This window comes from Microtus oregoni, unplaced genomic scaffold, assembly GCF_018167655.1.
Source record: "Microtus oregoni isolate MIOR12 unplaced genomic scaffold, Mior012 000150F_ref0000365, whole genome shotgun sequence".
In the NCBI taxonomy this organism is placed as follows: Eukaryota; Metazoa; Chordata; class Mammalia; order Rodentia; family Cricetidae; genus Microtus; species Microtus oregoni.
Genome location: NW_024544800.1, coordinates 1,013,603 through 1,037,259, shown reverse-complemented (window position 1 = coordinate 1,037,259; position 23,657 = coordinate 1,013,603). Strand labels below are relative to the sequence as shown.

The 23,657-nt window shown below is 48.5% G+C and overlaps 1 protein-coding gene and 1 non-coding gene across 2 annotated transcripts; one reads left to right on the top strand and one right to left on the bottom strand.

Moving 5' to 3' along the window:
- Positions 1 to 2,616: 2,616 nt before the first annotated feature.
- LOC121444971 lies at positions 2,617 to 2,723 on the bottom strand. The gene has a single exon (XR_005973845.1). It is a non-coding gene; the product is annotated as a U6 spliceosomal RNA (small nuclear RNA).
- Positions 2,724 to 7,737: 5,014 nt separating this feature from the next.
- LOC121444956 (zinc finger MYM-type protein 3-like) lies at positions 7,738 to 23,245 on the top strand. The gene is given in 26 exon segments (XM_041646913.1): positions 7,738 to 7,801; positions 8,088 to 8,238; positions 8,240 to 8,777; positions 9,666 to 9,709; positions 10,004 to 10,076; positions 10,522 to 10,816; positions 11,045 to 11,222; positions 11,578 to 11,796; positions 12,089 to 12,239; positions 12,449 to 12,564; positions 12,731 to 12,817; positions 12,931 to 13,081; positions 13,318 to 13,490; positions 13,670 to 13,835; positions 14,371 to 14,468; positions 14,551 to 14,710; positions 14,925 to 15,037; positions 15,382 to 15,556; positions 15,737 to 15,883; positions 17,369 to 17,472; positions 17,777 to 17,945; positions 18,253 to 18,404; positions 18,958 to 19,072; positions 20,057 to 20,311; positions 21,581 to 21,695; positions 21,804 to 23,245. Coding segments are annotated over 25 exon segments (4,125 nt in total). The 5' UTR covers positions 7,738 to 7,801; positions 8,088 to 8,100; the 3' UTR covers positions 21,997 to 23,245.
- The last annotated feature ends 412 nt before the right edge of the window (positions 23,246 to 23,657 follow it).

Sequence of the window (23,657 nt, the reverse complement as noted above, 5' to 3'; positions counted from 1 at the left end):
CAGGCAGTGGTGGCGCACACCTTTAATCCCAGCACTCGGGAGGCAGTGGCGGGCGGATCTCTGTGAGTTCGAGGCCAACCTAGTTCCAGGGCAGGATCCAAAGCTACAGAGAAACCCTATCTCGAAAAAAAAGAAAAGAAAAAGAAAAGAAAGAAAGAAAAAGAAAAAAGAAAAGACAGTCTATGTTGCATATGCTAGACTCTAGCCCTTCTTGCCTCAGCCTCCTGAGTACCTGAGACTACAGGCCTATGTTAACTGGCTTATTTAGCTGTCTTGCCATATAGGAAGTGATCTACTAGAACTTTTCTCTTTGGAGAGTAGGGGTAAGACACAGTCTCACTATGTAGCCCAGTCTGGCATCATACTCTCCATCCTCCTGGCTTGGCCTGCACCACCACATCCAATTTCTAGTTCATTTTAATGAAGTTAATTTTAGTCCCATATTGCTAGTATATCATTCCATACGCCTATAATCCCAGAACTAGAGATGCTAAGGCAGTAGGATGGAGAGTTTGAGACCATGGTTGTCAAGGTGACTCAGTGAGTCAAGGTGTCTGCTGTCAAGCCTTTTAACCTGAGTTTGATCCCTAGAACTGAGAAGAAATGAGAACAGATTCCCACAGGTTGTCCTCTATTCACAGTGGCACATGAATGTCCCCCACATACACACATAAATTAATATTGCAAATGGAGACATAGCTCAGTGGGTAAGACATAGCACTGATTGTTCTTGAAGAGGACCTGGATTTGAGTCCCAGCACTCAGTTATGGTTCACAACCACCTACAACTCCAGTTCCAAGGGTATATGGTGCCCCCTTATGGTCTCTGCAGGTACTGCATGAAGGTAGCATTCTACAGGCAACTGATGAGTTTGAGGCCACCTGATTTACAGAGTGAGTTCCAGGACAGCCAGAGTGACACTGAGAAACCCTGTCTCAAAAAATCAAAACAGGGGGCTGGAGAGATGGCTCGGAGGTTAAGAGAAATGTCCCAACAACAAGAGCCTCTGGTAACTCATTGCAGAGCAAGTGCTTCCCAGATAAAAAGTCTCTAGGTTTGATACCCAGTGTCAAAAGTGCAAATAGGCCGAGCAGTGGTGGTGCACACCTTTAATCCCAGCACCTGGGAGGCAGAGGCAGGAGGATCCCTAAGAGTTTGAGGACAGCCTGGTCTACTAAAAAAAAAAGTGAACCAAAAAAAAAAGTGAAATAGGGGGCTGGAGAGATGGCTCAGTGGTTAAGAGCATTGCCTGCTCTTCCAAAGGTCCTGAGTTCAATTCCCGGCAACCACATGGTGGCTCACAACCATCTGTAAAGAGGTCTGGCGCCCTCTTCTGGCCTTCAGGCATACAGACAGAATATTGTATACATAATAAATAAATGAGAATAAATAAAAAAAAGTGAAATAAAAGAATTACCATATTCTTTGTAGCTTTTTACTTTTGTGTGGGCAAGCATGGTATGGATGTGGAGATCAAAGGACAATTGTCTGAAGTCAATTTTCTCCTTCTACCATGTGAGTTCCAGGGATCAAATTTAGGTCATCAGGGTTGGCAGCACGTACCTTTACTTGCTGAGTCATATTGCTGGCTCTGTTTGTTTGTTTGTTTTTGTTTTAAGATTTATTTATTTATTGTGTATATAGTGATATGCCTGCATATATGCCTGCAGACTAGAAGAGGGCACCAGATCTCATTTAGATGGTTGTGAGCACCATGTGGGTGCTGGGAATTGAACTCAGGACCTCTGGAAGAGCAGCAAGTGCTCTTAACCTCTGGGCCATCTATCCAACCCTTGTTTTTTCTGGGCCATCTCTCCAAAGCTTGTTTTTTTTTAAAGGATTTTATTTATTTATTATGTATATACAGTGTTCTGTCTGCCTGTCTGCCTGAAGGCCAGAAGAGGGCAGCAGATCCCATTACAGAGGGGTGTGAGCCACCATGTGGTTGCTGGGAATTGAACTCAGGACCTCTGGAAGAGCAGCCAGTGCTCTTAACCTCTAAGCCATCTCTCCAGCCCCTGGTTTGTTTTGTTTTGTTTGTTTGTTTGTTTTCAAGATGGGGTCTCTCTGTGAAGCCTTGGCTGACTTCAAACTCATTCTGTAGATCAGACTGGCCTTAAACTTGAAGATTCACCTGTCTCTGCCTTCTAAATACTGAGATTAAAGCTGTGTGCCACCTCGCTGTTTTTTTTTTTTTTCTTTTGAGACAGGGGTTCTCTCTGTAGCCCTGACTATACTGGAACTTATTATGGAGACCAGGGTGGCCTCAAACCTGGAGATCGACCTGCCTCTGCCTCCCAAGTGCTGGCATTAAAGGCACACACCACCACCATCTGGCTCACTTATTCCTTCCTTCCTACTTTCCTTCCTTCCTTCCTCTCTCTCTCCCTCCCTCCCTCCCTCCCTCCCTTCCTTCCTTCTTTCCTTCCTTTCCTTTCCTTTCCTTTTTTCTAAGATAAGGTTTCTCTGTGTAACATTCCTGACTTTCCTGAAAACTCACTTTGTAGACCTGGTTGACCTCAAACTCACTGAGATCCACCTGCCTCTGCCTCCTGAGTGCTGGGATTAAAGACACGTGCCACCGCTGCCCGGCTCTCTTTCTTTTTTTTTTTTAATAAAATATGGAACGCTTCACGAATTTGCGTGTCATCCTTGCGCAGGGGCCATGCTAATATTCTCTGTATCGTTCCAATTTTAGTATATGTGCTGCCGAAGCGAGCACCCGGCTCTCTTTCTTAAAGCTTTCTGTGCTTGCCAAAATCTTTAGAGTGAAGGAGTGAACATTTATAGATTAGATAGATAGATAGATAGATAGATAGATAGATAGATAGATAGATAGATAGATAGATAGGTGAGATGTGGTTTTATTTATTTATTGCAGCACTGAGGAGATTGTGTGTGTGTGTGTGTGTGTGTGTGTGTGTGTGTGTGTGTGTGTGCATGTGTGCTTTTGTGGCTTATGAGGCAGTATCTCTACATAGTTATGGATGTCATGGAACTCACTTTCTACCAAGCTGGCCTGGAACTCAGGGATTTGCCTGCCTCTTCCTCCAAGTGCTATGAGTATCATGAGCTACAACTCCTAGCAGAATGCAAGGCAAGTGCTCTACAATTCTATCCCCAAATCCTCTTTTTTATCTTTTATTCTGAAAGCTGGGCAGTGGTGGCACACGCCTTTAATCCCAGCACTCAGGAGGCAGAGGCAGGCGGATCTCTGTGAGTTCGAGGCCAACCTGATCTACAAGAGCTAGTTCCAGGACAGGCACCAAAGCTACAGAGAAACCTTGTCTCAAAAAACAAAAAACAAACAAAAAACCAAAAAAAAAAAACCCGTGTATATCTTTCATTCTGAAACAGTACCCATCTCTTTGAGAAAGGATATCACTTTGTAGCACAGACAGATCTGGAACTCAGTATGTAGACTATCCAGGTCTTGAACTCACAGAGATCTACCTTTACCCCCAACCCAAGTGCTGGGATTAAAGGCGTGTACCACCAGCCTTGAATTTTACTTTGCAGCCCAGACAGGCCTGTCTCAATCTCCTGAGTAGCCTAGTTTATCATCTGCACTAAGAGGCCTGGCTGAGAAATGCTGGGGTTTTTTTGTTTGTTTTGTTTTGAGACAGGGTTTCTCTGTAGCTTTGGAGCCTGTCCTGGAACTTGTTCTATAGACCAGGCTGGCCTTGAACTCACAGAGATCCGCCTGCCTCTGCCTCCCGAGTGCTGGGATTAAAAGTGCGCACCACCACTACCAGGTCTGAGAAATGCTCTTAATAGGTAATAGGTTGACCTTGAACACGGTTGTCTCCTATTAGCCTCCTGAGTACTGAAATTAAAGACCTGTGTTTCCATGACTGACCTATTTATACCTATGCAATCAGAAAAATATATAAAACGAAGAGGGTGCCGTTCAGTTATATAGCACTTAGCGTGTGTAAGCCTCGGGTTTAAGTCCCAGCACTGTAAAAACTGAAATAAAATCTTCCTGCTGTGTGGTGGTGGCACACGCCTTTAATCCCAGCACTTGGGAGGCAGAGGTAGGTGGATCTCTGTGAGTTGAAGAACTACAAGAGCTAGTTCCAGGACAGGCTCCTAAGCTACAGAAAAACCCTGTCTTGAAAAACCAAACCAAAACAAAACAAAAAGAAACAAATAACAACAACAACAACAACAAAAAACCTTCTGGGCTAGGGCTGTAACTCAGCTGAGGTAGAAATTGAGGTCAAATATCTGCCCAGTATTCACAAAACTCTGGGATTGACCCCCAGCATAGCATAAAACAGGCATTGTGACACACATGTAATCCTAGGTAAAGACAAGAAGATCAAAAGTTAAAAGTCATCTTTGGATACAAACGGAGTTCTAGGCCAGCCTGAGTTACATAGCAAATTCAAAAACTACCAGACTAGGGCAATAAGACCCTTACCCAAAGCAGAAAAAAAAAACAAACAAAAACAAAATCTCACTCAAAACCAAAGATTTGCGGGGAGGGGGCTAGAGTTTTAGTTTCATAGTAAAATTTGCAGAACACAGCTTTCTTGTATAGCTGGTGTCCCTGCACACACGGCCTTTCCAACTGTCAACATCCAGGGCAAGACAGGTACATTTGTTGCAATCCATCAATAGACAGGGATGCCTATCAGCACTAGCCAAAGTCCATGGTTTACATTAGCACTTACTCTTAGTATTTTACATTACAGTTGAATAATGGATGTTGACCTGTATGTACCATTAGAACATCACGGGGAGTGATGGTAGTTGTAGAACCCCGTGTTCCTTGTCATTAGTTTTCAAAACTGTATTGATTTTGTGCGCCTGTGTGTGTGCATATGTGCTGCACCACAGGTGTGAAGGTCGGAGGACAACTTGCAGGCCTAGGTTCTCTGCTATTATCTGGTCCCGTAGGCTTCACAGCAAGAGCCTTTGCCCGCTAAGCCATCTCACGACGACCCCAGTTGTCCTGTAGTAGGACTGCAGTTCCAGGCTGGCTTCGAACTACATGGAGTCCTCCTGCCTCAGGTTCCCTGTGTGTGCTACCACACCCAGGTTTTGTTTTTTGTTTTGTTTTGGTTTTTGGTTTTTTTGTTTGTTTGGTTTTGGTTTTTCGAGACAGGGTTTCTCTGTAGCTTTGGAGCCTGTCCTGGAACTAGCTCTTGTAGACCAGGCTGGCCTCGAACTCACAGAGATCCCCTTGCCTCTGCCTTCTGAGTGCTGGGATTAAAGGCATGCACCATCACTGCCCGGTCAGCCTTTGTTTTTGTTTTGAGACAGGGTCTCACTGTGTAGCCCAAGGTATTCTCAAGTTCATAATTCTCCTGACAGCCTCCTAAATCCTGGAATCCCAGACCACTATGGCAGATGAGAACTCACCCCTCCCTCTCAGATGGTCTGACAATTAGTGATGAAGCATTCTACCACTACAGTAGCCGAGGAGCCAGGCCCACCGGTGTTGAGGGGGGCAGACAAAAAGGAACTGGGTGGCCCAACAGAAAATACAAAGGCAGTACAAAGAGAAATAAGCAGAAAGTGGGAGACAGGTGCACAGGCTACCGATTAAGATAAAGCTGGGTTTAGGCAACCTACACTGAAAAAAATTACATTTATCTCCGATAGAGGAGAGAGTAAAGACAATCTCAAGTCTGATAGGGGAAGCTAGGAAAAACAAGGTTTCTGTGAAAACGTGGGTAAAACTCCCAGAGACTAGGCTTGGGAAGGCTTTATGTGGGAAGGAGGAAAGGCCAGAGGCAGGCTAGAGGGGCAAGGGGCAACACTGGACTCTTTTCTCGGCCGAGTTTCTAATATATTTAAGCTAGTCAGTGCTGTGCAGCCCTTAGGAACTATCGTGGGACTGGGGGAGAGGGGTTGTAAAGGGCCCTAGCATGAGGCCTGAGAATGAACACTGGCACTTACTCTTTTCTAAATCAGAAGACCTAAGGTAAGTGGTCCCTACCCCTACCCTTCTTCTCGCCCTAGCCGTAGCCACGCCCACCATCAAGTAGGATCCCTGGAGCCCGTGTTTGCCTGAGTGCTCTAGAGGCAGAGACGGGGAGACAGTGAGGAACAGGGACAGACAAGAACCGAAAAAGAGGGTAAAGGGAAGGAAGGACAGTGTGCGTCCGTGTGTGTGTGTGTGTGTGTGTGTGTGTGTGTGTGTGTGTGTGTGAGAGCACGCACGCGTGAGCTCGCGAGCTTGTGGGGGGGGCGCACGCGTGAGCGCGCGAGCGCGCGAGCGTGTGTGTGTGTGTGTGTGTGTGTGTGTGTGTGTGTGTGTGTGTGTGTGTTGGGGGGGTGGAAGCGTCTGGTGAGGAAAACTATTCAAGAGATAATTCAAGCTCCTACAGTAAGATTCAGTGAAATGATCCCAGAACTTACCCAAAGGCCATGGAGGGAAAAAGGGGTGTAGCCTTGCAGAACCTGCTTTGGGGGTCATCAGGCAGTAACCGTTACTGCATAGGCGTTGTCAAGAAGCCAGAGCCATTTAACTGGCAAGGGTGGTTGGAAGCAAGCTTAAGACACCCCATAACTACGACTCTTAGACAGGTTGGAGGGGGGCTGAGGCTTGCAGACAAGGGGAGGAGGGGCACTTGAGGGTTGGGTCTTTGCCTCCCCCCCCCCCATTCTCTGCTGTCACTCACTACCCCAACAGTCGCCCGGGGGGCGGGCCCCGGAGAGGTGGGGATGGGGGAGGGTAATCTTGGCAAGCGTCTGCTGCATGGCGTAGGTAGGGACTGCTGAGGGGGGATGCGTGGGGGGGGGCGTTGAACACGAGTGGGAAGCGAAGAGGGACACGGAGAGGGGGAGGGGACCAGGGACCATTTGAATGAGAGGAGGGGATCACGGGTACAGTGGGCTCTGGAGGTAAGGCGGGCACGGGTGTGACGGGGCCAGACTCTTGAGCCAGGTAAGGAAAGCAGGTGCGTAGATCTGGGTTTTTCCTCCGTTTTTGTGTCTTTAATGTACTAGGCCCTTCGGTAGAAAGGGGGCGCCGCCTTCCCCGGGGGCGGGCTTCAAAGCTCCAGAGGCTCAACTAACGGGGCCCCGGGCGGGGGCTCAGACTCCATCCCCAGTGGCTATACTCCAGTCCGCAATTTCCAGGCGGCCACTGGGCTGGGAGTCTCGCGCCGGGGGCCGGCGCTGTCTCGCGAGCCCCCTCCTCCAGCCAGCCAATGGGATTGGTTGCTGGCACCGCCCGCCTGCCTGGTGCAGAGCGCTCAGCGCTGCAAGCGGCGCTGCCATTTAAAGGGGCCGCGACCCCTGTCCCGGCTGCTAGGGAGGGAGGTGGAGAAGGAGTGCGGGGCCGTCGCTGTCTGCAGTTCTAGGCTTGTAGCGGTTACTCTAACCCTGCCTCAGGTAGGGGTCGGGACTGATTAAGCCGAACCGAACCTGCAGGCGGGATCTCGCAGTAGCCGGGAGGGGGGTCTAAGGAGAAATCGTAGCTCCAAAATGTCTTCCTGTAAATGCCTGAGGTGGGGGGTGGGCAACAGGAGAAGGGAAAGACTAGGGGAGCAGTAGGGAAGAGGGACGGGGCTGAGGAAGTGGTCCACCCTGAAAGGTAACCGAGGGGGGAATGGTTAGGAAGGGCAGTTTGTGGGGGCGGGGAAGGGCTGAGGGAGGACGGGGCTCTGCGGGTAGGGGCAGCGGGGCTGGACAGGATGGGTAGAGACTGGAAACCTGGGGGGCTCTTGGAGAGTAAGGGGGGACCGGGGGACTGAGATCGCTGGAGCGGGAAAGGCTTCTGGCTGCGGCGGCCAGAAGAGACTCTGAGGGGGCGTTCAGCCTGAGGTGGGGGGTGTGTGAGAGGTAGGGAGGAAGGAGCTACGAGTCTCGGTGGGGGGTGTCGAGCGGGTTAGAGACCAACTGCCTGGCGAGTGTGGGCACCCGGCCAGGGCGGGGAACGCCACTCCCCGCAGAGGGCGCTGTATGGGGGGGGGAGTGGACATTGGGACTGAAGCCTGTGGAAATGCCCATCGGTTGTTGGGGGGGGCTGCAGCTAATGAGAAATCCAAGTGCATGACGGGGTGTGTCTCAGCCTACATAAGAAATTCAGGCTAAGACCACCTCTATTGCCCCCTCTTCCGATCTGCAGCCCATACCCAGCCATGGATCCCAGTGATTTCCCCAGTCCATTTGACCCATTGACCCTGCCAGAGAAGCCCCTGGCTGGAGACCTTCCAGTAGACATGGAATTTGGAGAGGATCTGCTGGAATCTCAGACTGCTCCCACTCGAGGATGGGCCCCCCCCAGGTCCGTCTCCATCCTCTGGAGCCCTGGACCTGCTTGATACCCCTTCTGGCCTGGAAAAAGACCCTGGAGTAGTCCTGGATGGAGCCACTGAGCTACTGGGGCTGGGGGGGCTGCTTTATAAAGCCCCCTCTCCCCCAGAGGTGGACCATGATTCTGAGGGGACCCTTGCATGGGATTCGGGAGAGCAGACCCTAGAGCCTGGACCAGGGTGCCAGACCCCTGAGGTGATGCCACCTGATCCAGGGGCTGGGGCTAGTCCCCCTTTACCTGAGGGGCTACTAGAACCTTTGGCTCCGGATTCTCCAATAATCCTGGAGTCTCCTCATATTGAAGAGGAGGAGATACCCCCCATAGCTACAAGGAGAAGGGGCTCCCCTGGGCAGGAGGAGGAGGAGGAGCATACCCAAGGGCAGCCACAGAACCTAAATGCAGCCCCTAGCCCTTCAGTGGGAGAGACTCTGGGGGATGGCTTCAACAGTTCTCAGAGCAAACCTGGGTTCTCTATCCCTGCTACACATCCTTCTTTGCCAGGTAGGTTGCCTAATCATTTGGAGGGGGCTGGGGAAAGGGTGGTGGTAAGGAGGGCTGGCTATGTGCTTTGGGAACTGAAGGAGGGGGGTAGGAGGGGGGAAAGATTAGAGTAGGGATCCGTGTGGGGAAGGAGTTGGGGTTTTGGAAGGAAGAGTGGGGTGTGGTAAAGATTATGGAAAATAGAGGTGGGAGGAGTGGGGGGGGCTGCGCAGGATGAATGGGGTAGTATGAGGGGCTGAATTTGATGGCATAGGTTCCCTTTATCACATCCCAGTGGGCTTTCAGTCCCAGGGTCCTTCCTTCAGAATTTGAAGAAAAATAGCAGGCTTCTAGGCGCTAAAATTTTTCCAGCTGTTTGGTTCTAAAAGGGAGTGGAGTTTCTGGGTTTGGTGAATGGTAACTCCTCTCCGAAGTCCCTAAGAGCATACTGATTTCAGGGGGATGGTAGAGAGGCAGGATCTAGGATGCATCTCTGGTAGGGGAGGGGCCATCTAGACCTGAGACTCTAGTTTCTCCCTTAATCTACCTAGTGATATCCCTCCTAGGCTGTGATAAGGGTCTGCAGATATATAATCTTAAATACCACCAAAGCCCAGAGGAATCTACCCATAACATTTGTTTTTGTTGGTACAATATAAATTCTTCACGACCAGTGGGACAGAAATGAGTGGGAGGGTAGGATAATGCATTTATTTAACGGAGAAGAGCCGCACACATACCTTCCCCACTTCCACCCTAGTACAGAGTCTGAGGTAACCCTGGAAGGGTTAGAAGCCAGACACTTGAGTTTTCCCTTTCAGTTTTGAGTAAATTCTTCCTCAGGAGGGGAGGTGGGGTTTGGGCCTGGGCGGGCTCAAGATTTAGGTTACTTTCTTGCTTCCTTTGCAGGAGATGGTCTGACTGGGAAGGAGATTGAGAAGCCGCCTGAGAGGGTGAGGGGGAGGGAATCGGAAAGAATCTGGGTCCCCCATAGCCCTGAGAAGGACAGACGCTTCATTTTCCTTCCTAGATGGTGGGGGGGGGATGCTGTCAGATTCAGAGAAGGGAGGAGCTCTTGTGTCTACTGATTCTTAAGAATGAAGTCCAGCTCCCATTTCTCCTTTCTCTTCAGTGATGGGCCAAGGGTCCCAACCCTGACACCCCACCTTCCATCTCCTATTCCTTCCCCAACCTTGGGCTCCGGTTAGCTGTTAGCTTCAGCTTTCCTCCCTGCCCCTCTTTCCAAGGTGCAGAAGAGAAGCGAGCGCGTTAGAAGAGCAGAACCTCCAAAGCCTGAGGTTGTGGATTCCACTGAGAGCAGTAAGTAGGATTTGAGGAAGTGTGTCCTGGGAATTCCTGGTGTAGAGAAGAGCTGAAGGTGGGATTATGACAGGGCACGGATCTTCTGGCTCCTGTAGTTCCTCTCTGCAGAAAGAGAAGTGCCTGTCTCTGCTGTGGGTTGGCATGGGAACCAAGAGGTAGTGGGGGAAAATTGAAAACAAGAACAATAAGAATAGAAAGTTTTACGTTTCAACTATACTGTCCCTGTCCATAGACTTCTTTCTTGGAAGCCCCCTCCTGAATATTGTATAATAAACATGAGTAGCTTAAGATACCAATGTAAAGGGAGAGGAAGTATAACAGCCAGAACAAGAGGAGTCCCAGAGATCCCAGGATCAGTTTTGAACTTACTATTAGTCTGGTCATCTAATGGCTGGAGATCTGTTCTGGCGGTCTTTTCTCACTGCCCCGCCTACTCCCACAGTTCCAGTGTCAGATGAGGATTCTGATGCCATGGTAGATGACCCCAATGATGAGGACTTTGTGCCATTCCGGCCCCGGCGCTCTCCTCGCATGTCCCTGCGCTCAAGTATGGCACAAAGGGCTGGGCGCTCTTCAATGGGCACCAAGATGTCTTGTGCACATTGCCGGACACCACTGCAGAAGGGGCAGACGGCCTATCAGCGCAAGGGGCTGCCTCAGCTCTTCTGTTCTTCATCTTGTCTCACTACTTTCTCCAAGAAGCCTTTGGGCAGAAAGACCTGTACCTTCTGCAAGAAGTGCGTGGAGATCCTAGGGTGGGAGGGGGCAGGGACCAGGGGTGGGAGTTCTGGGTAAGAGAGATTGTGTTGGCAAAACCAAGCAGGATGGAGATGATAGGGTTAATTTAGGGAAGTGGTTAGAGTATTTGATTCTATGGTCCTCAATCCAAATCCTAGGGAGTACAGGGGTTACTGCTGGGATAAGAGGGTGGTCCTGGGAATGCTCAAACCTGTTCCCACCTCCAGGGAGATCTGGAACACCAAGGACTCAGTTGTGGTACAGACTGGTTCAGGAGGCTCCTTCCAGGAATTCTGCACATCTGTCTGTCTGTCTCTGTATGAGGCCCAGCAGCAGCGTCCAATCCCCCAGTCTGGGGATCCTGCCGATGCCACTCGCTGCAGCATATGCCAGAAGACTGGAGAGGTGAGGCTGCTCACCACAGGCCAATTGACAGAGCCTGCTGGCTCTGACCTGCCCCCCTGGTTCCAGAGCTGCAGGGGCCAAGCCCCAGGGGGGAAAGGGATTTGGGTGGAAAAGGTAGCCATTCTGAGGGAGCAAATTCAAGGATAGAGCTTCTCCAGGATGTATGCAGCTGACCTTCCTTACCTCCCAGGATCTCGCCATCAAGTCTACAGCCTGACGCACAGGTTGGGGGGGTCCTAGGCCCACTGTCTGCTGTGAAGGTCTAGGGTGAGGTGGGAGTTCTGTCCTTGCATTGATTGGGGTGGGCGGTGGTGGCCTGGCCTCAGCTCAGGGTGTGTATATGTATGTGTGGCAGGTCCTACATGAGGTCAGCAATGGCAGCGTGGTGCATCGACTCTGCAGCGATTCTTGCTTCTCCAAATTCCGAGCCAACAAGGGACTGAAAACCAACTGTTGTGACCAGTGTGGGGCTTACATCTACGCCAGGCCTGGGAGCCTTGGCCCAGAGCTCCTCTTCCATGATGGTCAACAAAAGCGGTTTTGCAACACAACGTGCTTGGGGGCGTACAAGAAGGTGGGGCCGAGGGAGTAGTGCATTAGAGGGCTTTGGAAGGGGGTGTGGTTCTTGGGTGATAAATAAAGGTGCCTGAAGGGTCGAGGGCTGGGAAAAATAAAACAAATAAAGGGGGTTTCAATTGTATCTGTTATGTTTTATTTTTGAAGCTGGCTGGTGGACACACAGGTCTTTGTTATATCATCATCTATACTTTTTTTTGTATGCCTGAAAAATTTCATGTTTAAAAAATTTTAAAAATAAAAGTGAAGGGACAAATCCAGCCTCAGCCTCTCCTTCCCCATCCTCACAGAAAAACACACGTGTGTACCCCTGTGTCTGGTGCAAGACCCTGTGTAAGAACTTTGAGATGCTATCACATGTGGATCGTAATGGCAAGACCAGCTTGTTCTGTTCCCTGTGCTGTACCACTTCTTACAAAGTGAAGCAGGCAGGGCTCACTGGTAGGTGCAAAGCCCTCTTCTCTGAGATCCCTGCTGGCCTTCCTTCTACTTCCCACATTCCCCTCTTTTAGAGTAATTTCTGCTGCTCAACCTCAGCCCCAACCACATCTTCCCGTGGATTTTCTATTCCACTTCTGCCCTGCCTTACACCTTCTATGTGCTCTCTCTTCCTCTTTCTCTTTCTTTCTCTCTTTCTTTCTATGCCCCAGGCCCTCCCCGACCCTGCAGCTTCTGCCGCCGCAGCCTCTCTGACCCTTGTTACTACAACAAAGTTGATCGCACAGTCTACCAGTTCTGCAGCCCCAGCTGCTGGACCAAGTTCCAGGTACTCCAGACCCTAGACCAGGGGATACAGGGTGTGGCCATAGGGAAAGGGTAGGAGAACTGGGGTAGGTAGGTCTGGGTAGGGCAAAGAGAAAGCCTGACCTCCCATCCCCTCCAGCACTGCACACATCTTGCCCCTACCCCTTATTTGTCTTCCTTCCCTCCAGCGTACTAGCCCTGAGGGGGGCATTCACCTGAGCTGTCACTACTGCCATAGCCTCTTCAGTGGCAAGCCTGAGGTCTTGGAGTGGCAGGTAAGATCCCCCCACCCACCTCTTGCCACATGTTTGAAGAAGTCTTTTCGAGCTGTGCCTTTCAGGTGCAGATGTCCTAGCTGTGTCCTTCCTGTCCTGTATTTCCATCTCAGGACCAGGTCTTCCAGTTCTGCTGCCGTGATTGCTGTGAGGACTTCAAGCGGCTTCGGGGTGTGGTATCCCAGTGTGAGCACTGCCGGCAGGAGAAACTCCTGCATGAGAAACTTCGGTTCAGTGGGGTGGAGAAAAGCTTCTGCAGTGAAGGTAAGGAAGTGAGGTAGGGACTGAGGCCCTGTCTCTTGTGACCAGGGAGGATGGCAGAGAAAGAAGCAAGGCTTAGAAAGCAGTGTGTAAGGTAGGGCCTTGTCAGAACGCTCCACTCCACTTACGCTAAGGCTTTAGGCGGACGAGGTTTCAGATGCAGTACTTTGAAAAGACTGGGTCTTATACCTGTGAATAACTCTGTCTCCAGGCTCTCTTTCCTGTTCTCCCCTTTCTAGGCTGTGTGCTACTGTACAAACAAGACTTCACTAAGAAACTGGGCTTATGCTGTATCACTTGTACTTACTGCTCCCAAACCTGCCAGCGTGGAGTTGCTGAGCAACTGGATGGCAGCACCTGGGACTTTTGCAGCGAGGACTGTAAGACCAAGTACCTGTTATGGTACTGCAAGGTAAGGAGAGTCAACATGTCAGAAAGAAGGCGACAGGGGCATGAACTGTTGTACTGGTACCAGCACCAGATCTCCAGTCTCTAGGGTGCTCTCCAAAGAGACAAACATGGCTTATCATAGAAGAGAGGGCCTGGCATATTTCTAAGAGGCAGGTCTGACCATTCTGTCAATGCCCTCAGGCTGCCCGGTGCCATGCCTGTAAGCGCCAGGGGAAGCTGCTGGAAACCATCCACTGGCGTGGGCAAATCCGTCATTTCTGCAACCAACAGTGTCTGCTGCGCTTCTACAGCCAGCAGAACCAACCCAACTTGGATACCCAGAGTGGGCCAGAAAGCCTCCTGAACAGTGAGTCTGGGACAGTGGGACTTTTCTAGAACTGGCCTAGGCTTTTTCAATGTCAGGTCAAGCCCCTTCTTCCTCTTCCTTGCATTTGCCTGTTCCCTTGCCAGATTACCACTACCTGCTCTTTTATCTTTTGGACTCTTTGGGTATTCTTCTTTAAATTCTGCAGTGAGTGCTGGTTCTCTGCAAGGATGTGTAGTTGAAGGTGTACTCAGGTAGGGTAGGACTTGTGGTGGTTATGGTTAGTTTTCAGAGAAAGGGAAGTATCAGCAGAAGCTTTACCTTCAGTGACACTGAAAACTGGTACCATTTCTAGAACATTAGCCTGGTGCTTCAGTCACTAGGAATGTTTCATTCTTCTTGGTAGCTAGAAGCAAAGAATCTTCTTGGCTACTGTTTCTGAAGCCTAGAGAAGACCAGACTTGGGTAGGAAGGAAGAAAAATCCTAGACTTTCTATTTCTAGAGAGTGCTCTTTCATAAAGCTCTCCTAGAAAAATGGTGCGGAAAATAAGAGCATTTCCTTGTTTGATTTTACAGGTCAGTCTTCTGAGTCAAAGCCCCAGACACCCTCTCAAACCAAAGTGGAAAACAACAACACAGTGAGGATCCCAGAGGAGAATGGGAATTTGGGCAAGGTCAGAACAAAAATCAAGAGGGAGGACTGTTTCAGAGGAGGGTACTATAATTGGCAGAACTTACATTCCTTTGATGCTACAGATTCCTGTGAAGACTCGATCAGTTCCAAGTGTGCCCACTCCTTCACTCCCACCACCCCCAGCAACACCCCGTAAAAACAAAGCTGCCATGTGTAAGCCGCTGATGCAGAACCGGGGAGTCTCCTGTAAGATGGAAATGAAGTCCAAAGGAAGTCAAACAGGTGAGTGCCATGATACCTCCATTCCATGGACAGTGTTCCTAAGTTGTCAGCTTCCAGCTTCATGTCCAGGAACCTAGGTAGCGCTCTCTTTAAGGCAGTTTTGTGACATTGAACACATGTTTAGAGTTTTGGGGGATGACAGATGAGTATCAGGTCCTAGATCAGATATCATTAATCTAGAAGGGGGTGCTGAAAAGAGTTTTCTTGTCTGCAGAAGAGTGGAAGCCACAGGTGATTGTGTTGCCCATCCCAGTGCCCATATTTGTGCCAGTGCCTATGCATCTATACTGCCAGAAAGTCCCGGTGCCTTTCTCAATGCCTATCCCGGTAAGTGGACTTGCCCTTCCTGACCAGTCCTCCTTTATCCTGACCAGTAGTTCTTTTTTTATTTTATTTTTTATTTTATTTTTTATTTTTTGGTTTTTCGAGACAGGGTTTCTCTGTGGCTTTGGAGCCTGTCCTGGAACTTGCTCTGTAGACCAGGCTGGTCTCGAACTCACAGAGATCCTCCTGCCTCTGCCTCCGGAGTGCTGGGATTAAAGGCGTGCACCACCATCGCCTGGCTCATTCTTTATCTAGGATTCAGGCCCACTCTCTCTGGTTTTCTCATAAGTTGGTACCCTTATCCACTGGTGTGATTCTTGACATTTTATTGGGATTTGTGTCTCTAGGTTCCTGTGCCCATGTTCTTGCCCACTACCTTGGAGAGCACAGAGAAGATTGTGGAGACCATTGAGGAGCTGAAGGTGAAGATCCCTTCCAACCCCTTGGAGGCTGACATCCTGGCCATGGCGGAAATGATTGCAGAGGCTGAAGAGTTAGACAAGGCCTCTTCTGATCTTTGTGGTATGCAGTAGATAGCAATGATGGCGGAAATATGCTACCAGTTTGCCTGCCTGTAAGGGTGGGAGGTGTGGTCTTGGTGCTAAGTGGGATGGGAAGGGATGGCTGTGACCAGCCCCAGAAGCCTGTTGTGGGTGTTGGACAAGAGACTACAGTGACTGAGCTGACTTCTTTGCCTCTCAGATCTTGTGAGCAACCAGAGTGCAGAGGGACTTCTGGAAGACTGTGACCTGTTTGGCACAGCTCGAGATGATGTCCTGGCCATGGCTGTTAAGATGGCTAATGTCTTAGATGAGCCTGGGCAAGACTTGGAGGCAGATTTCCCCAAGAGTAAGTAGGATTTAAGGCATGCCCACTGAATATCGTAGCGTTGTGCTATTAGGAAAGGAGTGTTTCTTGTGATCCTGAGCATGACTCTAAAGAATGTTTATTAAGACAGGACAGGGGAGCCGGGCAGTGGTGGCGCACGCCTTTAATCCCAGCACTCGGGAGGCAGAGGCAGGCGGATCTCTGTGAGTTCGAGACCAGCCTGGTCTACAAGAGCTAGTTCCAGGACAGGCTCCAAAACCACAGAGAAACCCTGTCTTGAAAAACCAAAAAAAAAAAAAAAAAAAAAAAAAAAGACAGGAGTTAGATGGTGGTGGCACACGCCTTTAATCCCAGTACTCAGGAGGCAGAGGCAGGGAGATCTCTGAGTTTGAGGCCAGCCTGGTCTACAGAGAATTCCAGGACAGCTAGGACTACATAGAGAAACCCTGTCTTAAAAAAAAATCAACCAACCAAACAAACAAACAAACAAAAAACAAAAATAGACAGGACAGGGTACTGTTTGGTTTTGGTTTTTGTTTTTTGAGATAGAGTCTCAATTAACCCAGCTCAGACTGTCCTTGAATTCACTCTGTAGCTAAGGATAAATTTCTGAACCTTCTGCCTGGATTATAGGTGTGTACCACCACTCCTAGCTTATATGGTACTGGGGATTGAACCCAGGGCTTCATGTATACTGGGTATATGTCTACTAGGCTACATCCCCTACCCTTTGTTTTTTATTTTTAGTTGTATGTAAGTGTGTGTGTGTGTATGGGTATGTATGAATGTTCATGAGTATACAAGTCCATGTTCAGGCCAGAGGAAACCTTGGGTATCATTCATTAAGCACTGCCCACCTCCTTTTTGAGATGAGGTCTCTTTCACTGCCCTGGCACTTGCCAAGTAGGCTACGCTGGCTGATCAGCAAGCCTCGGGGATCCACTTGTTCTTGCCGCTCCAGTGCTGGGATTATAAGTACATACTGCCACTCCTGGCTTCTCATGTGTGTGTTAGGGAATCAAACTCAGGTCCTCATGCTGGCATGGCAAGCACTTTATCAACTGAACCATCTCCCCTGTCCCCATTGTCACCATTTTATGTGTACAGTTCGGTCATGTTAAGTATATTCATGTTGCTTTGAATTTGTGAATATTTGTGTTCAATGTGGTTGATTGTGGGAATTCAATCCAAGGTCCTGTGTATGTTAGGCAAGCTCAACTACTGAGCTACCCCCAGCCCTATTTTTTGCTTTTTATTTTGAGAGAGGGTCTTTTGAGTTGTCTAGGTTGGCTTTGAATGCATTCTGTAGCCTAGAAGGTCTTTTGCCACATGCATAGCCTGTGTCTGGTGTTTGTGTACCTCTGACTGCCTTTCATATATTGCATTCAATGAAGCTGACGAAGTGCTTCTTCCTGAGTTGAATGATCAAGTAACAAGGATGAGATGAGAGGACTTTAGAGTTGAGGCCTAAAGAAATTGATTTCTTCTTTCTTTCCCTTCTATTAGATCCTTTGGACATTAACCCAAGTGTAGACTTCCTCTTTGATTGTGGCCTTGTAGGGCCTGAGGATGTATCTACTGAACAGGACCTTCCTCGAGCCATGAGGAAGGTGAGGACTGGGGTTACTGTATCCACAAAAAGAAAATGGACATCTGAAGGAGTGGGGCTGCTCTCATAGACACACAAGAAAGCTTCCCTGGTCTTCTTTCTCCAACACTAGAAGTACTGAGATCTGCTCAAACTTTGCTTTTCCCCTTGTTCACAAGATTATTAAAACTATTCTTGGGCTTTCTGCCATGGTAGCTTTCTGTGTTCTTACATCAGTGCTCCCATCCCCAACGGTGAACACTGTCCTGCATGGTGCCCTCGTGTTGTTGCCTTTGTTACCATCCTCCTATTGTCTTCCTTTCCAGGGTCAAAAGAGGCTGATGCTTTCTGAAAGCTGTTCCCGGGACTCTTTGAGCAGCCAGCCTAGTTGTACTGGTCTCAACTATTCATATGGTGTTAATGCTTGGAAGTGCTGGGTCCAGTCAAAATATGCCAATGGAGAAACCAGCAAGGGTGATGAGCTACACTTTGGTCGTAAGTACTAGGGAGGAAAAAAGGCACAGAGAGGGAAAGAGAAAGGGGCTATATTAACCTACTAACAGCTGAAGATGTCTAGGAGTGGTAAGGGTGTGATCACTTATGGGTTCCCCATCCAGTAAAGACAGTGAACAGTTATAGATTAAAGGGAGAACCTGTCTAGGTTCAAGGTTGAGGACTTCTTTCATAATTGATGGGTTTTTTCAGGAGCTAGTTGTGACGAAAGGGTTAATGGTGGAGCTATGTAAAATTCTCCACATGGAGTTTTCTTAATCCTATTTACCTCTACTACATATCACTTCAGCCAAACCCATGCGTATCAAAGAGGATATTCTCGCCTGTTCGGCTGCTGAGCTCAACTACGGTCTGGCCCAGTTTGTGAGAGAAATTACTCGACCCAATGGTGAACGATATGAACCCGACAGTATCTACTATCTGTGTCTTGGCATCCAGCAGGTACCTCTTGCACACCATCTTGTTTTCTATCACTTTCAACATAGCATACACAATTCTACTGAACTGCTTCTAGCCCACTCCTTTTTGTCACTTGTCTCTTCCCCTGAATAGGCAGCTTGTCTAAATTTCCTGTGACAAATATATATCAATGGCCTCCTAAAATCAGTGCTCCCTTCCAGGACTGTTGGTTAAGCACCAGTCTCCATTGCTCTCTGGATCCTCTAGATCACCCTTGAGTCTTGAGGAAGGATGTGAGGGCTGAGTTCCTTGAGTAGTTGGGTAATGTTTAGTTCTCACTTGGTGAAGTTAGCAGCTAGGACCTGCTAAGGGTATCTGAGCTTGTGAGGGCTGTCTGTCTCCAAGCTCCACCTCTTTCAGCAAAGCCTTAGTCCACTAGCAGTCATACCTGAGGGAAAGTGCGCTCGGTTATCTACTCAAGCGGTTGTCTCCCATCCTCTCTAATTACCGCGGACCATGACTGCAGCTTTCATCATCATTCTCTTTCCTGTAGATCCTAGTCTGGCTTTATGTATTTCTGTTTTTCTTTCTCTAGTATTTGCTGGAAAATAACCGAATGGTGAACATTTTCACGGACCTTTACTACTTGACTTTCGTTCAAGAACTCAACAAGTCTCTGAGTACCTGGCAGCCCACACTCCTTCCCAACAGTAAGGGACAGGAACTTAGCAAGCCCTTCTTCCTCTCTTCCCTTCTTCCAACACACCACTATAAGAGTCCTGTACTGTCTGGCCTGTCTCTAAGGGTTCAAGGGTAGGAGTATATACCTGGTTGCCCCAGGGTTTCAAGCTAATGGAGCCAGAGTCCCTGTCCTTGAACATGAGGAGGAGAGCCACTTGGGGTGATGCATGCCTATAATCCCAGCATCAGGGAGGCTGAGGCAAAATTGTAAGTTCTGGACCACCCTGGACTATAGAGTGAGACACTTTTAAAAAAAAGAACATGAGTTAAGCATGGTGGTATATGCATTTAATCCCAGTGTTAAGAGAGTTCAAGGTCTTAATAGTGAGTTCTGGACCAGCCAGCCCTACATAGTGAAACCCTGGTTTTTGTTTTTTGGTTTTTTGGGTTTTTTTTTTTTTAATTTAAATGGAAACACTAAAAGAGGAACATGAGGAATAGGGCAAGACTTAGTCTGATCTAGGGGCAATGATATGGGCCTATAGTTCAGGCTTCTTGGGAGACTGAGACAAGATCTCAAGTTTAAGGCTAGTCTGAGTTACAGAGGGGAACCCTTTTCTTAAAAAGGAAAAAGAAAAAAGACTCAGGTCTGTAGACTTATCTCTGGTACCAGAAAAAAAGACAGTCCAGGTTTGGGTGATTAGTTAAGATAAAAACCAAGATGTGGGAATCCTAAGCATTAGGTCTACCTGCATATAACTTGGAGATGGTCAGAGAAGTGTTACATGCAGATGAATAGTATATAAAAAATGCCCAATTCCAGGATAGGCTAGGCTACACAGAGAAACCCTGTTTCAACACCACCACCTACCCCAAATTGCCCAGCTCTACTGTGTAGTTCAGATGTCAGGGTTTATATGCAGTAAGAAGCCTACAGTGAATTTATGTATGTGTAGGAACTCAGGTGGGTTTGGGAAGCCGATCCCCTTTGTTTTTCTCTTTGTCCATCACAGATACTGTATTCTCCCGTGTGGAGGAAGAACACCTCTGGGAGTGCAAGCAGCTGGGGGTCTATTCTCCCTTTGTCCTTCTCAACACCCTCATGTTCTTCAACACTAAGTTTTTTGGACTGCAGACAGCTGAGGAACACATGCAGCTCTCTTTCACTAATGTGGTACGGCAGTCTCGCAAGTGTACCACTCCTCGGGGCACCACAAAGGTGGTGAGCATCCGCTACTATGCCCCAGTCCGACAGAGGAAAGGGCGAGGTATGAGGCTCTCCCCTCCTTTGCTTCTGCCCTTTATGTTCTTTTCCTGGCATTCCCACCATACCCGCCAGGTTGGTCCTCTGCTTTGCCCCCAGCTTCCCTCTGTGTTTGCAGAAAAGATGAAAACAGTCCTGATAGACAGCGGCTGGCTGTTTCATAATAGGAGGGCAGTTAACACCTGTTTCTCACCTTCATCATTTCTAGGCAGTTTATTTGCTTGCTGTATTTTGAAAGAATGAGAGTGGACAGATAGTAAGCTGTTACGTATGTCTGACTATCAGGGAGAGTTGAAAGTGAATAACAAATTTTGAATGAATCAAAAACTGCGTACTGAAGACTGGAGAGATGGCTCAGTTGATAAAACACCCATGCAAGCCACGTAATATGAGGTCCTGAGTTTGCATCCCTAGCACCCATGTAAACCTAGGCATGGTGGCCTATGTCTATAACCTAGAGTTGGAGCAAGCAGGGGTAGAGACAGGTAGTTTGCCCAGAGTTCATTGTTCAGCTAGTCCTGCTAGTCGGTGAGCTCCAGGCTCAGTAACAGACTCTGTCTCAACATAATATAGACAGGAGAGAGGAAGGTACCCAGTGTCAACCTCTGGCCTCCACATACGCACATATGCACCTGCTCTCTCATGCCCATGCCCAACAAAAGTGTGCACTCACACATACACACAAGTACAACAGTAAAATCAAGACTGTACAGAGGGAGGAAAAGAAACTATTGGTTTCCATTCTCTGTGGCCCTGGAATTCTGTCTTGTCTGAGTGTGATTCTTCAGGTCCCTTCTTTGTGCCTCTACATAAATGAATGGGCAAAGGTTGTGGCCGTCATTTTTAATCTGACCTAGAAGGAAGCCTAACCTTCCAACAAACTGTTTTCCAGTTGTTTTGTATGACTTGTGAGATCACCTCCTTAAGAAGTCAACTCGGGAAGGATTATATACACTTTGTCAGAGTAGTACACATATAGGATGTTTGGTTAGTGTGGAGACTAACAAACCTTCTGCTTTCCTTCCTTCCCTCCCTCCCTCCTTTCTTTCTCTTTTTTGTGGTAATAGAAATAGAACCCAGAGCCTTGTATGTGCTAGGCGAGCACTTTTCTACCTGGCTACACTCCTAGCCTTCCTTTATTCACCATTTTATTTCTTTATGAAGCTGTATTTTTTGATCCTGTGGCTTTATCTCTGTGCCCTTGATTGTGCTCTGGGAGGTGGCTCATTGGGCCTGTGTTCTAATGCGTCTGGGTCATTTCCCTCCACTATAGACACAGGTCCTGGGAAACGGAAAAGGGAAGATGAAACTATCTTAGAGCAACGTGAGAATCGCATGAATCCTCTCCGCTGCCCTGTCAAGTTCTATGAGTTCTATCTCTCAAAATGGTGAGTTAGTGAGTTCCTAGGAATGGTTTCCCATGTGGACCTAAGAGGCCTGCTCTGCCTTGGTATACTACTAATGTCTATCTTCCACCCTCATCCCCACTATTGTAGTCCTGAAAGCCTCAGGACTCGAAATGATGTGTTCTACCTGCAACCTGAGCGCTCCTGCATTGCGGAGTCACCTCTCTGGTATTCTGTGATTCCCATGGACCGAAGCATGTTGGAGAGCATGCTTAATCGCATTCTGGCTGTGCGTGAGATTTATGAGGAACTTGGTCGTCCTGGGGAAGAAGACCTAGACTAAACCCATGTGGTACCTTGTATCCATCTTTCACATCAGTGTCTGTCCTGTGGGGCAACTGGCCCAGGAACCATGTTATCCATTCTGAAGGCCCCTGGCTGCCTCTTTCTATTTTCTCATTCCCTGCCTTTCCCAGGAATCCCTGGCTTTAACCTTCCATACCACTTGTAACCCTGGGGCCCCAATCTTCTGTACTCATGGGCTAGTCCCCCTGTGATGGACATGAACCAGGTAGCCCATTTTCTTTATGCTTCACAGTGAACCCTTTCTGCTGGGGCCTGACTCTGATGGAGTGATAATAGCTCTGGTGATCCTGTTGGCTTTGGGTTTCCTGACCTATGTCTATGTAGGTGAAGCCCTGTGTTCCTAGGTCTGACCTAGGGAAGAACCCAGCTGCCTTCTCTGCCCTGTGTCCTCTCTCTCTCTTTCCTCTTCCCCAGTACCATGTAAAAGGGTCTTGTCTGAGAGATAAGAAATAAATGAGGGGACCATTTCCCTAAAGCACAGAGCTCAGACACTTTTATCCCTCCTGAAATCAAGTGATTGTTAGCACCCTTCCCCACCATGTCCCTTACCTGCCCTTTGAGCACCGCTGGTGTTGTAGTTTCTCAAGGGTTTCAAATGCTTTCTTTTCCTCGAAGGCAGAGAATGACTCAGTATGGGGAGCAGACTCCTATTGTGCATATTCCTGTCCCCTTGGTTTATGTGTTTGTCTCTCCTGCTATCTTAGGGCGGCATGAGCCATGGTGTCAACATGCTTACCCCTAACTGCCTCCCTTTAGTTTCACGAACAGAGCGCTCAAAGCAAAAATGACCTTCTGACTCGGATTGGGGCTGGGTTCCCCAATGTTGTTCTCCCCCTATCATCAAAGCCAGGCCCACTGTATGGGGGCCTAGGCCATACAGGATGGGGTTTGTGCTCAAAAGAGAGGTGAGGAACTGTGGGTAAGGGTCCTGCTCCTACTACCTACATCTTCTCTTTTCCCCATCTTACATTTGTGGACCCAGAAAATGTAGTGTTTGGTAGAGGGAGTGCCCAGTTCTTTCCCTGTTGGCTTTGCTGCTCCCCAGTCTTCTTTCTGTGTCTTTATAACTGTCACCAGTTTAGCCACTGTTTCAATTGTATATATTGTACTGAGGTGCCTGGCCTGTCCCTTCAGTGAGCCATGCCCACCCTTGTGTTGTAGTGAGAAACTATTGTCACAACTAACCTTCTGTCTCTGGAATTGTTTGTTTCAAATAAAGAGTTAAAATTGTCCTTTGCTTTCTCTGGGGGAGGGAGAGCTGGCTTTGAAGGAGTGGGAGATAAAGAGGAAAAACACTGGCTGAGGATCCTTGAGAATTATTCTTACCTCATCCAACAAATATCAGAAATTTGGTCCTTTTGTCATATATTTTCAGAAACATCAGGAAAAAAATCTATTTTTCAACAGTCATTTATTGAGCTGGGGTGGCTCATGTCTGTAATCCCAGAAGTTGGGAGGCATAGGCAGGAAGATTAGGAATTCACAGTCATCCTTGACTACACGGTGAGTTCAAGGCCAACCTGGGCTTTATGAAACCCTGTCTCAAAAAGGGGATAGGGGGGCTGGAGAGATGGCTCAGAGGTTAAGAGCATTGCCTGCTCTTCCAAAGGTCCTGAGTTCAGTTCCCAGCAACCACAT